The 15306-nt window shown below is 41.3% G+C and overlaps 1 protein-coding gene across 9 annotated transcripts in view; it reads left to right on the top strand.

The window, feature by feature from the left end:
* The window catches only part of ZNF827 (zinc finger protein 827), a 182946-nt gene that overhangs the window by 115987 nt on the left and 51653 nt on the right, over window positions 1–15306 (top strand). For all 9 annotated transcript variants that reach the window (XR_010112043.1, XM_055111878.2, XM_014344757.4 and 6 more), the window contains exon 8: window positions 1192–1295. Coding sequence is in view for 8 of the 9 variants with exons in the window: in XM_055111878.2 (XP_054967853.2) it covers window positions 1192–1295 (104 nt within the window). In the remaining variant the exon portion in view is untranslated. The remainder of the gene's footprint in view (window positions 1–1191; window positions 1296–15306) is intronic.

The raw sequence follows: 15306 nt of genomic DNA, 5'->3' as shown, positions 1-15306 counted from the left end.
GTGATCCCTCCTGGCTGCGTTTCCCTGCCTTCCGGGAAGGTTCAGCCAATCAGAGGCACTGGTGAGAGGTAGGGGTGGGGATTAAGGTAGAGCCTGGGTATTCTACCACTGCCTCTCTGTCTCCCATGGCAGCTGCATCTCCTCTGGTGCTTCGGCTCCCATGACCTGGGCTCCATTTATCTCCTCCTTTTGTCCCTCCAGCCTCAGGGTGGCAATGGCTTCCTGCCCTTCCTATCTCTGGGCTGTGTTACTACCCCCTGGAACTTCCACTATCTGGGTACCCAGTTCCTATGGTTGAATTTCCTCTGTTGTAAATAAATAGGGCTTTCCATTTTCTAGGTTGGACACTGATGGATACTCCAGTATTCTCATATGTGATCGCAGTACTTATTCACATTTTATTTTAGAGGCCTGGAAGATGGACCCTGTGACCGAGTTAGAGTTCTCTAATTAAAAACATTCAATCCTTTGTGTTCACTGTGGTCATGGTTTTAGGGGGAACCCTGGCAGGATGTCTGGTGACCCTAGTTCTAGTTCTAGCTGAGTCACTAGGGGACCTTAGGATCACTCAGGTCAGGGCCTCTCTTTCATGTTAAATGAGGGAGCTCCCTGGGGTCCCTTCTGGCAGCCCGGTTTTCTGACTTTAACTCCTTCAGAACCAACACAATTTCAAGTTGCAGTTTTTGTTTCTGTGGGGACCAGTGACATGTTTCCTTCAGTGTATTGGTCCCTGGCCCCAGCCATCTGTCTTGATGTGTGCAGTGGGTCCCTGAGGGATCAGGTGACAGAATATGGGTGAGCCAGGGCAATTCCATCTCTACCAGGAAAACCACAGACAGGCCCTTTCTGATTCTGACCCAGGCAGGGCACAACACACAGAAAGAATAGAGCAAGAGGAAAATGTACTGCTCAGCTGTCCTCCTCTACGGGTTTAACAGTGTTTCAAAGATGATGTTTCATTTATACCCCCCAAATATAAAACCCATAGGCAGAAGGTACAGCTGGCACTTGTCTGATGTAATGACTTTTCTTTTTCTCCATTTTAAGCACAATCTTCTTATATTCACTAAACACCGTTGCAAACAGCAACACCTTATCTAATATTGCATATATATGTATTTGGGACCAGGTGCTCTGGGTGTCTTAAATAACTTTAATTTACTAAACCTCACTCCCCCTCCCCCACCCCAGCCCTTTCTTTTCAGAAGACACATTTAGACAATCACCATTCACCTCCAATTCAAAAGAACTGCTGCCCAGTGACTCTGTGCTGCACGGAAGAATATCAGCTCCAGGTATGGAAACATTGTTGGCTTTGCTTCTACTGTTGATTGCTTAAGAATTACTTTTCTGAAATGTGTGAATTTTCAGATACTTTCAGCTTACGGATGTAGTTATTCATATAAGGTTAGGTTTTAGAAAAGAAGGAGAAACTCAATTTAAGCTACAAAAGTTTATTAAAATAAAATGTTTACAGTAATAAGCCTCTTCATCTTTGCTTTAAGAGCTTATTGTTCTTTACCTGCTAATATTTCACCCACATAATGAATTTCTTTTTCTTTAAAATAATGAAGTATAACCTGAAAATAATTTGCTTTACATGTTGTATTTCAGGCTGGCAGCCAGGAATATAGGGGAGGGCAGTGGCGAAGAGTGCTAGTCCCCAGTAGGGCAGGTCATGACCCCAGGGGGTGTGGGCCACCACAAAGACCACCTCAGTTTGCATGGAAACAAGACAGCTCACTGAGGAAACCTTGCCACCCAGATTTTGTCTCTCTTCTTGGCCATAGTATCTACATATATCCATCCAGTGCTCTGTTTTGCCATCTCAGCCATCAGTACATCATTTTTTATCCATTCTTCCTTTTTTCATTTCTCCTTTCCTGGGTAGAAGGAAGGATGTGCTTACTGTTCCTTATCCACAGCATGGCCATCCTGGAGGGCTTATGTGTGTGTTCTCAGAGTTATTGAGAAATGAGAACATCTGAGAACCGCTGCACTCTAGTTCATACTCCGTACCCATACCCACCCCGCCCACCACCAATCTAGCAGCCAGGAAACTTCTGCCAGTTGCTACCTTCCCTCCCAGCTGTGGAGAGGATCTCAGCAGCACTCGGTAGCCTCCATCCGCATTCATTTGTCCAGGAAACCGTGGCCACCTGTGTGCAGGGCAGGACTCACAGCAGGGTTGTTGGCCCCGCAGCCTCTTCAAAAATAAAGTCCAAGTCTCCTCCACATACTCAAGGAGCCCTGTTTTACAGGGCACTGGAGAACTAATTAATTTGCAATGCAGAAAGAATGCAGTGACATCTGAAATATTGGCCTCGGGTATCACAGGTCATTGGAAATAGTTTGTGACAAACTGGGGTGGAGGGTGGGGGTGGGGAAGGCAACTCTTTGTCATTCTTGAGTCTCATAAGGGTAGTTCCATTTCTTCTCATCTCCTCACATTCAGCCAAAGAATCCAGATACCTGCATGCTTTTTAGCTTTGCAGGCAGGGCTTTTCTATTCAAACACCAGAAATAACGTGCTTACACAAAAACACATTACATAATGGCTGGTTCTAGAGGTGGAAAGAAATTTTGTCTAGTTTATGTCTTCATACTCAAACAGGGGTTCTTGGAACTACTGTTTACTTCCCACATTGTCGTTTTGAATAGCCATCTCCCTGGTCCCAAAATTATTGCCCTGCTGTTAAGTTGATGGATTGTGACTTTCTAATGTCAAAATAACTGCCCAGGAATTGCCTGTCAGAATGCTGTGACCCATATGGCCAGCATCCCATGATATATATACAAACCTTGCACTGCTGGCTTTATGTTTGGCTTGGCAGTATTTAAAGCAGGGTTTATTGGTCAAGTTAAAACTTGACCTAAAGAGTGATTTCAGTATATGCTTAACTGTGCATAGGGGGGTTTTCCGTGATTTGCTTGATAAACTTATGTTAGACATTAGATGAACTCACACTTTAAAAGCTTAACTCTTATTTGGGGGAGAAGGTCAGCATAACTGAGATTTTTAAAATGTAAATCCGCCCTGCTGAAAGATAATCAATCTACCCTACTTCACCAAAGCCTTTCTTTAGGTAGAGAAAAGCAAAATGACTACATTTACATTTTGTTAAAATAAGCAGCTAAAAAAAAAAGACTTTTTTTGTGTTAATAAGCAAGGTGAAAATGCTTTGGGAATGGAGTTAAAATTAGAAAAAAATTTAAAATGATAGGGACAACCTTGTGGTCATGAAGTTCTCATAATCTGAAGACAGTTTTGTAAGGAAGGCCTCAATAATTTGGACTAATTGTGGAGGAGAACAGCCTGAATTAATCAAAGTTAACGGTGTGGAGACTTTTAAAGAAAACTTAACTTCTTTCAAGTCTGGACAGTGATAAATGGCCATGGATAAATATACCTACTATACATTCTCAATCTCTTAATCACAATTCTGAAATCCAAAAAACCCCACCAACCAAAATTTTTTTGTATAAATATTTTGTGGCAAAACCTAATGGGAGGCTATTTATTTATTGTCTTTATTTATTACAACAAGGGGTGAAATTTATACATTTTGTTGAAGAACTATCAATGTACTTGACTATGAAGTGTTGCTTCAGGTCCACTGGGATGTTACATAAAATAGGTTTTATGCACCATATTGTGGTCCTAAAATGAGAAAGAAGTATGAATCCCAAATTACATCTGGCCCCAGGGAGTTCAGATAAATATTGTGAATCTACATTTATTTTAGTAATCTGCTAAATGCAGTGCTGGGAGCAAGAACACTGAAGCTACAGTTGAGGATCTTAAAGTTCTGGAGTATAAGAGTCATGGGTTCTTATAGAACATTTCATCTGGGATAATAAGATTGGAGTGTGAAAGGAAAAAATGAAAAGAAATTTTTGAAAGACGAATCCGGCAGCAGATTACTGAATCATTGGAGAAGACTGGGGGCAAATGACAGGAGCCTAGCCGGGATCCTCTAGTTCTAGGGCAGCTTTATTAGTGAGGGCCTGAGTTAGAGAGAAAAAGAGGAGTGGGGTGGGAAAAGCAGACAGAGGATAAGTTGGCTGGTTGGAGACTGGTTAGCTTTGCTAATAAGCACGTTGAATTAGGAAATGATAGTGGATGTGCAGAAATAGGGAAGCCAGAAAGGAGACAGCTGGCTTTAGTGACTAGGTAGAAAATAATTTGTTGTTAGTGTACAAATGAAAGCCTCAGAGTCTTTAGAAATCTTCTCTTAGGTAGTTTAAACACTACTATTAAAAAACTTTCTACCTTTTATTTACTTAGCAAACGTCTTCGTTCAGCAGATAATGCAAAAATAAATGTCAGCCCAGAGAACTCTCTCAGATTCCCAATTAGTAGAGACCATAATTAATGAGATATAATGTGCCTAGTTCCATTTCCCTTGCAAATGCTGAAAATACATAGCATTATTTCAACAATATATACAACATTGGTATATAGTTATGTACCTTCTACCAATAGGAAGAAGAGTCCAGATGCCTTCAGATTAAGACCACAGGGTAAGGAGGTGCTAGAAGAGAATATCATTTAGGGTGTAACAGCTGCTGGGCCAAGGGGATCCATGGTAGCTTCAGTATGTTGTGCTTGTGTTTCAGGCCTGTTGGAGAAGGAAGCCAGCAGTGAGGGGGATTGCAAAGTAGAGAGAGGTTGGTAGAACTGTGGACTGTGAAGAGATCGAGAATAGCACAGTTAACTAGGCATTTGCCTTCAGCAGATGGCATCTGAAACTCACAGCTGCCACCGTCCCAGAGAAACAGAATAAACACAGAGCTTCACGGTGTCCTGGCTGCGGTTGTTGCCAGTATTTCTAGACTGACTTTCCTGAGAACTAAAGAATGCTCATGTTAGCCAAGACCTAACATTTTCACTTGCTGCGAATGTCTTAGGCAGAGGTAGCATCAGGAATCTTTAATAAAATGATGAGTTAAAAAGTGCTGTCACCTTCTGCGGGAGGGATGTGGGGACAAAATATCCTTAGAGCCATAAATAGATTACTGAATGTACCCTGGGTGGTGATGTTGCTGCTGGTGACTTTACAAAAGAAATAAAAGAGCTTTCCTATCATGGGGGAGATAGAAATTACAGACTACGTGAAATTTAATGTACTTTATTTAATTTATAGTTGTTTCACTTTGTGCAAGATTTACATCAATAGAAGAAAGATTCCGAGGTCAGGTGATTTTCAGGGCATGTGGGTGATTCTGTATTAAAAGCAGACCCATTGCCATTGTACCTGCAGCTGTCCCTGTTTCCCATCATCTTGCTGTAAGCAAAGGCTGTTAAGAGAAGAATTTATATCCCAGTACTGCTTTTAAACAACGTGGAGCTTCCATTCTGTGTTATTATGATTTGAAGTCACAGTATGTTTGCTCTGTATTAAGCCAAAAAACAAAAACACAACCAGGGCGGGTGTGAAGGAAAATGTGGGTCTCCATGGAATTCTCTCCGAGCGTTTGGAGTCCCTGATGCTTCCGTGTGTTATTTCAGATGCAGCCTGGAGTGAGATGATGTAAAGCACATCTGCAATTATATTCATCAATCCCTTCCCTCATTATTTCCTAACTTGCATTAAAAAAAAAAAACTCATGTTGTTGGTTTTATTTATAATGTACAAACAAGAAAAGATGAACATCAGCACCCCTCACAAAAACAAGCTTTTTTTTATAGGCAGAGGGAAGTTTTAGTTTCTTTCAGGACCTCCTATGCCAGTCAGAATTTGATGTTCAATCAAAAGGCTGGTTTGGAATTGCCTGCGTTGTCCTCAGTCTTGTTCTTGATCCATTTTCCCTTCTCTGATCTGCCTATCAATCTAATATACTGTGTCATATACTTTCCTGAAATCTGAATAAATGATGCCTTGCATTAGAATGCCACCTGCAACTAGCTCTCAGCCTGACACACCCCTGGTCAGAAGTGAATGACCTCTTTAAGACAGTTGGCTTAAAAAGATACATCTCAATGTGTGCATGTCACCTTCCTTTGTGTTAAGACTTCCCAACTCAGGCCTTGAGAGAGAGGCACACATGTAAATCTATCTTGGATTATATTATAGCAAACTATTTTCTTCAATCCATTCTCAAACACAGCAGATTCTTTTTCAATTTAGACAAAGTCATAGATAAACAATAGAACATTGGATGTTAGTGTATATCGTTTTGTAACTTGAGCTCCTTTGTGATGAGACAAATTCATTTTGTACAGAGAAAGAAGCTAGCAGTTTTCAAGGATCTATTAAATTGTCAGGCACAGGACATATGTCATCTCATTTTTAATTCTGGAAACAACTCATTGAGACACAGGAATTATCCACAATTTACAAATTACTACCTGGAGGTGTAGAGAGATTTAATAACTTGTTCAAAGTCATACAGTTGAGGAGGGGCAGCACAGGAATTCAGACCCAGAACTGCACAGCACATTTTCTCTCTTTCTGCCCTATCTTGCTGCCTGCTAAGTCAGATAATATGTCACCAGGCACTTACCAAAAGGAACACACCTCCCAGTGTTGCCCACATTTACCGCAGCTGTTGGCATTTTAAGTATTACTGATGCACCATCTTCTTTTAGCTAGAAATAAAAATTAGTCCTTTAAGTAAGATACTTGAAATAATTTATAATTACTTACTGTTGATTAACAGAATTCTAATCGTATTCTCTTCTATTTCTATCTTTCCTCTCTTCCTTTAATGCTTTGATATCTAGTAATATCATAGTCACTTGGAACATTTCTTTCAGTTAGGATGTCAGTAGTTTTTAATGGATCATCTGGTTCATAGAAATGGTTTTATGAAGCTGTGTTAAAACTCTCAGTTAGATAAAATATGTAATGCTGAGTTTAGTGATGATCTGGTCAGCAGCATAGAAGAAACATTTCTAGACTGGGAATCAGGAGAACTTGGGTTTGGTCCTAGCCCAGTTTCCTATAGAAAGAGATGAGAAGGTCTACAAGCTCCTTGCACATCCCCTGTATTAAAAGTTCTGTCATCTTGATATGGTTTAGCTCTGTGTCCCCATCCAAATCTCATCTTGAATTGTAATCTCCGTGTGTTTGGATCATGGTGATGGTTTCTCCCATGCTGTTCTCGTGATAGTGAGTTTTCACGAGAGCTGATGGTTTTAAGTGTTCGGCAGTTCCTCCTTCATTCACTCACCCTTGTCTGCATCCATATAAGATGTGCCTGCTTCCCTTTCCGCCATGATTCTGCTTCTTGAGGCCTCCCCAGCCATGCAGAGATGTGAGTCAATTAAACCTCTTTTCTTTGTAAATTACCCAGTCTCTGGTAGTATTTTTATAGCAGTGTGAAAATAGACTAATACACATCTGTTATGGCACTGTAATTTTAGCCCAGACTCCTTCATTTTCTTTCTAGGGCCAAAACTATATGCCAGCACAGGAGAAAATCAGTCTAGTCTAGGGGCTTTACTGCTAAAATTCTCCCACCTACAGTGAAAGTTGGGAAAGGGAAAAGTCACCATAAGTAGTTCTTGAAAGACACAGTACTGGGGAGAGGTAGTGACTGGGATGGGGATGAGAAGGGCTTTTAGGAAGCTGGGGCATTCTATTTCTTTATCTGATTACTCATTATGTACATAGGTAATTTTGTGAAAATTCATCAAGCTGCATACTTATGATAGTATTTCTGCATTTGTCAAGGCTAATTGCTTATTTACAAATAGGTAGGTCTAGATGCCAAGTGGACACCTTCAGGCTAATGGGAGTGCACATTTGCTTCAGACTATGACAGTGATAATGATGACAACAGTTTTTCAATTATGCCACTTCTAGTTTGCAGGAGCATTTCTATTTGTAACACAAACTGGTTGCCCTAAACTAATGACATGTAGGTTGATATATCTTCTCCTGTTGCATTTCAAATCCAAAAACTATTCCACACTGCTTATGGCACTTCTTTGATGTACTTGCAGGAGATAAGCTATAGTCTGTGCAGCTGTTTACTAGAGGGAGAAAGTTTCGTAGTTATGGATTTTCTTGATCCAGACAATGTTACTTGAGGCTAAGGATTGTGTGCTCCTTGTTAGCCCCATCTGTCCCCCACCAGCCTAGTTTGGTCTTAGAGTATAGGTGTATTTCAAAGGGGAGCTGTTGACTCTATTAGAAACTAGTTGTAGAGAAAGATCTATCATTAGGCACTGTCAGCTATGTGTCTGAATTAGCTCTTCTCAGTAATTAATTAAATTAAGTTGTCAGCCCCTATAGACCAGCATTTATAGGTTCACACACTAAAGTACACGCATACTTTTTTAAGGGTGGTAACCTTTCTAAAGGAGAAATGTGTATCCTGTTTAGATGCCTTACCTGAAGAATCTGTAGAAAGCCACTAAGATAAATAAACAACTGTGATTGTGTGGCCACGCCCCTTTATCTCTGCCCATATGGTTTGAGTCTGCCCAGATGGGTTGAGTCACTTGGTATTAAAAATAATTATCAACACTTTCATGTTTGTGCTTTGTGGGAAATGGTAACATCCGAAAGCCCTTATAAAACCCAGATCCAAGTCAAATGTGGTGGCACACACCTATAATCCCAGCTATTCAGGAGGCTGGGGTGGGAGGATCACTTGAGCCCAGGAGTTTGAGACCAGCCTGGACAGCATAGCAAGACCCCATCTCAACAAAATCCAAATTCCATTTGAGGACTTTGTTTCTCAAGCATAGGTTATCCCCGGGGCTGTGGCCACTTTGGCCTTGCCCTGGTTTCTTCCTCTGAACAGAGCAAATTTATCAAATTTATGTGTGCTCACATAATATTCCAAACACCCTTTATAAGGCCTCAGCAGTGCCTGTGGTTGCTTTTTTACTTTTGCAAAGACTATTTAGATGCCTCGAGAATGAATAGTGCTATAAAAGGCCAAATTCTTGAGTATGTGTAATGGATGATGGAGAGTATTTGTTTGAAAATTGCAATGCAGTGACCCTGGCTTCAGTTTGGGACTGGCTAATTCAATCTACAAGGCCTTTTCTGTATATACAATATGTTCTTCCATTCCTTTGCTATCAAAAATACATATTCTCATTTCATGCAATTTCTTCTTTGTGTTTATTTCTTTTCAGGGCAGCAACTGCCCTCTGGTAACCAGGATAGAAAAAAGAAAAGTAATTCCACTCATAAACTAGACCATCTATTTTCATTCAAACAAATCTATTCTGTATGCTCTTACCTAAGCCAAATGAGTGCCTCTCTGTGGTAAGGAAGACACTCCCACATCACACCATGGCTGTCTCCTGATGTAGTGATAGGAATGATGGTCCAGGACTTCATTTTTCATTTTCTGCTATTCTCTCTCATTCATTGTGTCTCTTAGCAAGATACTTAGCTTTTCTATTCTCACTTTATCATTCAGAAACAAAAGATGTTCACTAGAAATGCAAAAGTGTGGCCAGTGTTTGCATTCGCATGATATGAAGTTCACCACACCATCCCCAGAAGTTCCATTCAGACATCCCACATCAAGGTCCCTGGAGCTCTTTCAGTCCAAAGGGCTTCAAACTGAAGATGTCATTTCCCCTGCCTCCCACTTTCTTCATACCACTCCTCCAAAAACATTAATCAGTGAATTAAAACCCTCCTCTCCTATTTTTCTGTCTTAATAGATGGCATCATAATCATCACCCACCAAGGCACACACCATAAGTTTGGACACCATTTGTTTGGATTTCCCCAGAAGCAGATTGTGAGACAAATTTGGGTGCAATTTTTGGGTTTTTTGTTTTGTTTTGTTTCCAAGACAGAGTCTTGCTCTGTCGCCCAGGCTGGAGTGCAGTGGCACGATCTCAGCTGACTGCATCCTCCACCTCCCGGGTTCAAGGAATTCTTCTGCCTCAGCCTCCTGAGTAGCTGGGATTACAGGCGCCTGCCACAACGCCCGGCCAATTTTTTTTTTTTTTTTTTTTTTTTTTTTTTGTATTTTTAGTAGAAACAGGGTTTCACCATGTTGACCAGGCTGGTCTTGAACTCCTGACTTCAGGTGATCCGCCCGCCTCGGCCTCCCAAAGTGCTGGGATTACAGGCGCGAGCCACTGCGCCAGGCCTAGTTTTTGTTTGTTTGTTTGTTTGTTCGTTAGGAGGTGAGACCAGGAAACACTGGTAGCAAGATGGAAACATGAGCCAAGCAAAGGAAAGCAGCCAAACAGGTTACCAATGTGGCCAACTGGAGATTAATTTCCCTGGGGACCTCTGGGACACAATGTAGGATACACACTTCAGAGTTTCCTACCTCAAGAGTGAGACAGCTGGGATGTGTATGCAGCCAGTCATCAGTTAAAGCTGCTCCCAGGAGACTTAATTCCCCCAATCTCTGGTCTACCGTACATGTGGGCCAACCAGCTTTCAGTGGCCAGAGAAAGCCCATAGGAAATACATGCAGGTACTGGTGGTGGGAAGTAAGGCATTGAAGCCGTGAAGGAAAAGTGATACAGGTTGAGTATCCCTTATCCAAAGTGTTTGGGATCAGAAGAGTATTTCAGATTTTAGATTTTTTTATATCTAGATAGATAGATAATTTTCATGATACTTACTGGATGAGCATCCCAAATTCAAAAATCTGAGAGCATTTCCTTTGAGCATGATGCTGGTGCTCAAAAAGCTTCGAATTCTGAGCATTTCGGATTTGGGGTTTCCGGATTTGGGAGGCTCAACCTGTAACTGGGGAGGGGCATGAGGAACAACACTATCTGCTGCACCATCTTTCATTATTACCTCTTCTTCACCCTCCACTTCCATTCAGTTACCATGACCTTCTACATCGATCCCTCCTCCTAGATCTCTCCTAACCCTAACTGCAGTAACTTTTATTCTAGTCTTCATCACTAGTTCTCTGGATTACAGTGGCCTCTGGCTGGTCTTCCTGTCTCCAGTGTCACCCCCTCAAATCCCTGCTGTCCATCCTGCAGTCCGACTATCTTTCTAGACTGCAGATCTCATCAGGCCACTGCCGGCAAGGGGGGCTTCCTGTTGTCATCAGGATAAAATCTAAACTTTGACTGATGCACATGCACTCGTAAGACTGATTATAATACGGGTCTGTTTTTGCCACAGGTTAAAATGGATCCACTTGCAAAAATAAAATGTACAATAAAGCCTTTTATAAATAGAATTGGTCTCTACCTAATGCGGTGCTCATACTGCATTAGTCCCCACTCATCCTCAGGGGATACATTCCCAGACCCCTAGTGGAGGCCTGAAAACACAGATGGTACCAAACCCTGGAAATACTATGTTTTTTCTTATACACACATACCTATGATAAAGTTTAATTTATAAATTAGGCACAGCAAGAGATTAACAATAATAATGAAATAGAACAATTTAATAACAACATACTATAATAAAAGTTATGTGAATGTAGTCCTTCTCTCAAAAGATCTTCTTGCACTATTCTCACTCTTCCCGTGCTGATGTGAGATGATGAAATGTCTACATGATGAGATGAAGTGAGGTGAATGACAGCTGCTGTGACGTACTGTGAGGCTGCGACTGACCTTCTGACACTGTGTCAGAAGGAGGATCATCTGCTTTTGGTGATCCTGGATCGTGGAGCCATGATAATGTTGATAGATGTCAGGAGCAGAGGATGTCAGTGACTAATGGGCGTTTAATGGAATGCCGGACAAAGGGGTGACTCACGTCCCAGGTAGGACAGAATGGGATGGCAAGAGATTTCATCAACTTAGAGCAACACGCAATTTTTTTTAACTTATGAAATGTTTATTTGTGGAATTTTCCATTTAATATTTTCACACCGCAGTTGACCGTGGGTAATGGAAATCTTAGAAAGCAAAACAGAGGAGGGGACGACTGTCCCATGAAGTAACTCTCCTTTTAGAATAAAATGGTTTAGGTCAGGCGTGGTGGCTCACACCTGTAATCCGAGCACTTTAGGAGGCCGAGGAGGATGAATCACCTGAGGTCAGGAGTTTGAGACCAGCCTGACCAATGCAGTGAAACCCCATCTCCACTAAAAATACAAAAGTTAGCTGGGCGTGTTGGCGTGCGCCTGTAGTCCCACCTACCCAGGAGGCTGAGACAGGAAAATCTCTTGAACCCAGGCGGCAGAGGCTGCAGTGAGCCTAGATCACGCCACTGCACTCCAGCCTGGGTGACAGAGCAAGACACCATCTCAAAAAATAAATAAATAAATAAATAAATAAATATAAAATGGTTTACCTTGACAGTAGAAAGATTGCAGGGCTATATTCATTTTTTCACCTTAGATGCCGAGCTGATTGCCAACCACTAAAGAAACGTTAAGGCATTTCTGGAAGCAGAGAGTGGGAGATGGAGGCACAAGAAGACTTTAGATGGTTTGATGTGAGAGTCCGATACCCAACATGAAAACTGAAGACTGATTTTCTCATGTGATAATAAATCTCCCAGTCATAAAAATTCCCTCTGTCATTAGTCTCATAATGAAAAGCTTGGAGTTGGTCGGGTGCAGTGGCTCACGCCTGTAATTCCAGTACTTTGGGAGGCCAAGGCAGGCGGATCACCTGAGGTCAGGGTTTAAAGACCAGCCTGACCAACATGGTGGGATCCTGTCTCTACTAAAAAAAAAAAAAAAAATGCAAAAAGTAACCAGGTGCAGTGGCACATACCTGTAGTCCCAACTACCTGGGAGGCTGAGGCAGGAGAATCGCTTGAACCCAGGAGGTGGAGGTTGCAGTGAGCTCAGGCTGTGCCACTGCACTCCAGCCTGGGTGACAGAGTGAGAGTCCGTCTCAGAAAAAAAAAAGCTTGGAGTTACTTCAAGTAGAATTTTTTTCCCATCTCTGAGCTAACAGATGTTTTAAAGAACCTTTTTTATCAAATGAGCTTCTTTTCAAGTATAAATTATTTTAGCGATGGCCAGTTTTATATTTTGATCCCAATCAGGCAAAAGTTCACATTGGAGTCTCTCATCAATACTTATGGTAAACTGTGTATGAGACAGATTTAAATTCAGGCCTAAATCACTAAGGAGTTTGGGCAGCCCATGAAAAGGATATATCTGTATTTCTTTTAAATGATTAAAAAATTGTGCGTGGTTTTTCCCTCTTGCTTGGGAAACATGTCCCACAAATCTCCTGGCACTTCCAAGGTCTTGCACATGAAGAGAGAAACAACATTCTACAGCTGTCAAGCTGCACACCTCCCTAGTCGTAGACCTCACCCCTACGAGAAACAACAGAGACAGACCTTACATTTGGAAATCACCACATGTACATAGCCATTTCTGTCCTTAGCTTCCTACACTCTCAAGTGCTTTTGCATTCCATCTCCCAATCTCCTTCTCTGTGTCTACTGTGAGCCATGGTGAGGCTTACATAATGTAATACTTACATGAAATACTCTATTAAAAATATAAACCAGAAATGAGGGGCCAGGTGCAGTGGCTCACATATAATCCTGGCACTTTGGGAGGCGAGGCAGGCCAAACATTTGAGGCCAGGAGTTTGAGACTAGCCTGACCAACATGGTGAAACCCCGTCTCTACAAAACAAACAAACAAACAAAAATTAGCCAAGCATGGTGGTGCATGCCTGTAATCCCAGCTACTCAGGAGGCTGAGGTACGAGAATCATTTGAACCCAGGAGGCGGAGGTTGCAGTGAGCCAGGATTGTGCCACTGCACTCCAGCCTGGGCAACAGAGTGAAACCCTGACTCAAAAAAAAAAAAAGCGAAATGAGTTCTCTTGGTTGCAGAGAAGTATAACACTCCATGTTAGTTTCTGAGCTGGACGTCAATGTCTTGTTCTAGGAATTTAATCTACAAATAGACTTGAACAAGTAACTTTAAGGGATATGGACAAAAATACACTTTGCAGCATAAAGACCTGAAAACAAACTAAATGCACATAGGTAGAAAACCGTTTTCAATAAACCATGAATATTCAGTGGGAAACTCCACAGCCATTAAAAAAGAAGGAAGGAGATCTGTAGGAATCTCTTTGAAAAAATGCCCAAGACATATTGTTAGATAAAAAAAGGAAACACTGGCTGCTGACAACATGTGTGACATGATCCCATTATGTTTTAAAAAAGAGGCAGTACATTTATGTGTACATAATAGCTTGTATATGCATGGATAATTTCTTAAACTGTGACTGGTGATTACCACTGACAAGTGGAAAGGACAGGGATTGGGAGAAGGGGACAGTAGTGAGAGGCATTCTTTTATTTTTGAGTTTATATCCTTTGTTCTATTTTTTTCATCAATTTACATTACACTTATAATTTCTAAAAGTTAAAAAAGTAAAGTGGGAAACCATTGTGTTCAAGTCACTTTTTTTTTTTTAGAATTGGCCTTTACTCATATAATAATTTGGAGCCATAATGAATAATCTCTAGATCAAGTAAACTGCTAAAAATATAAAGCAATAATTCCTAGCCATCTTCCTTCAGTAAGCTCCCCTAACCAGAAGCCAGAGTTAAATGAGTTTTTCATACAGTTTGTGAAACTATAAAGCAGGTTACAAATCCACATGAATGGTATGATACCATGATTTGTAAAACGGTGGGCATGCAGGAAAAAAAGAGCAGAAAGAATAAATCTAGAAATGTTAGCTTTTCCTCAGTTTAGTTGGCATGTCAAGTAATTTATACTTATATTTTATGAATTTCCATTTTTATAAGAAGTATATGTTACTTTCATAATCATGTAATTGCCTGATGGGTCCTTCTTGCCTGCTGCACAGACAAAACCAATTCACTGAGACCCTGTTATTGCAGTAAAGAGTTTAATTAATGCAGGGCAGCCTAGCAGGAGGACTGGAGTTATCACTCAGATGAGTCTCCCCAGGAACTCAGAGCCCAGGTTTTTTATGGATAATTTGGTGGGCAGGGGGCTAGGGAATGGGTGCTGCTGATTGGTTGGAGATGAAATCATAGGGGTATAGAAAATGGTCCTCATGTGCTGAGTCCACCTCTGGATGGGGGCCACAGGACTGGTTGAGTCATGGGTCTGGGTGGGGTCAGTCAGTTGCCAGAATGCTGTCTGAAAAACATCTCAAAAGACCAATCTTAGATGCTACAATAGTGATGTTATCTATAGAAGCAACTGGGGAAGACACATCTTGTGACCTCTGGCCACGTGACTCCTGAGCAGTAAGGGATTATAGAAACTACACCTTCGTTTTAGAATTCAGACCCTTCTCATAATCCTAGTCTTGTGGACTTTTATTAGTTTTCAGTCCGTGAGCCAGGAGGGCATTAGTTTTAGGGAGGGACTATTATCATCATTGTTTCAAAGTTAAATTATAAACTAAATTCTCCCCATGGTTAGCCT

Source organism: Pan paniscus, chromosome 3 (genome assembly GCF_029289425.2).
Source record: "Pan paniscus chromosome 3, NHGRI_mPanPan1-v2.0_pri, whole genome shotgun sequence".
In the NCBI taxonomy this organism is placed as follows: Eukaryota; Metazoa; Chordata; class Mammalia; order Primates; family Hominidae; genus Pan; species Pan paniscus.
The sequence above is the reverse complement of the archived record's forward strand: the minus strand, read 5'-3'. Positions and strand labels throughout refer to the sequence as shown.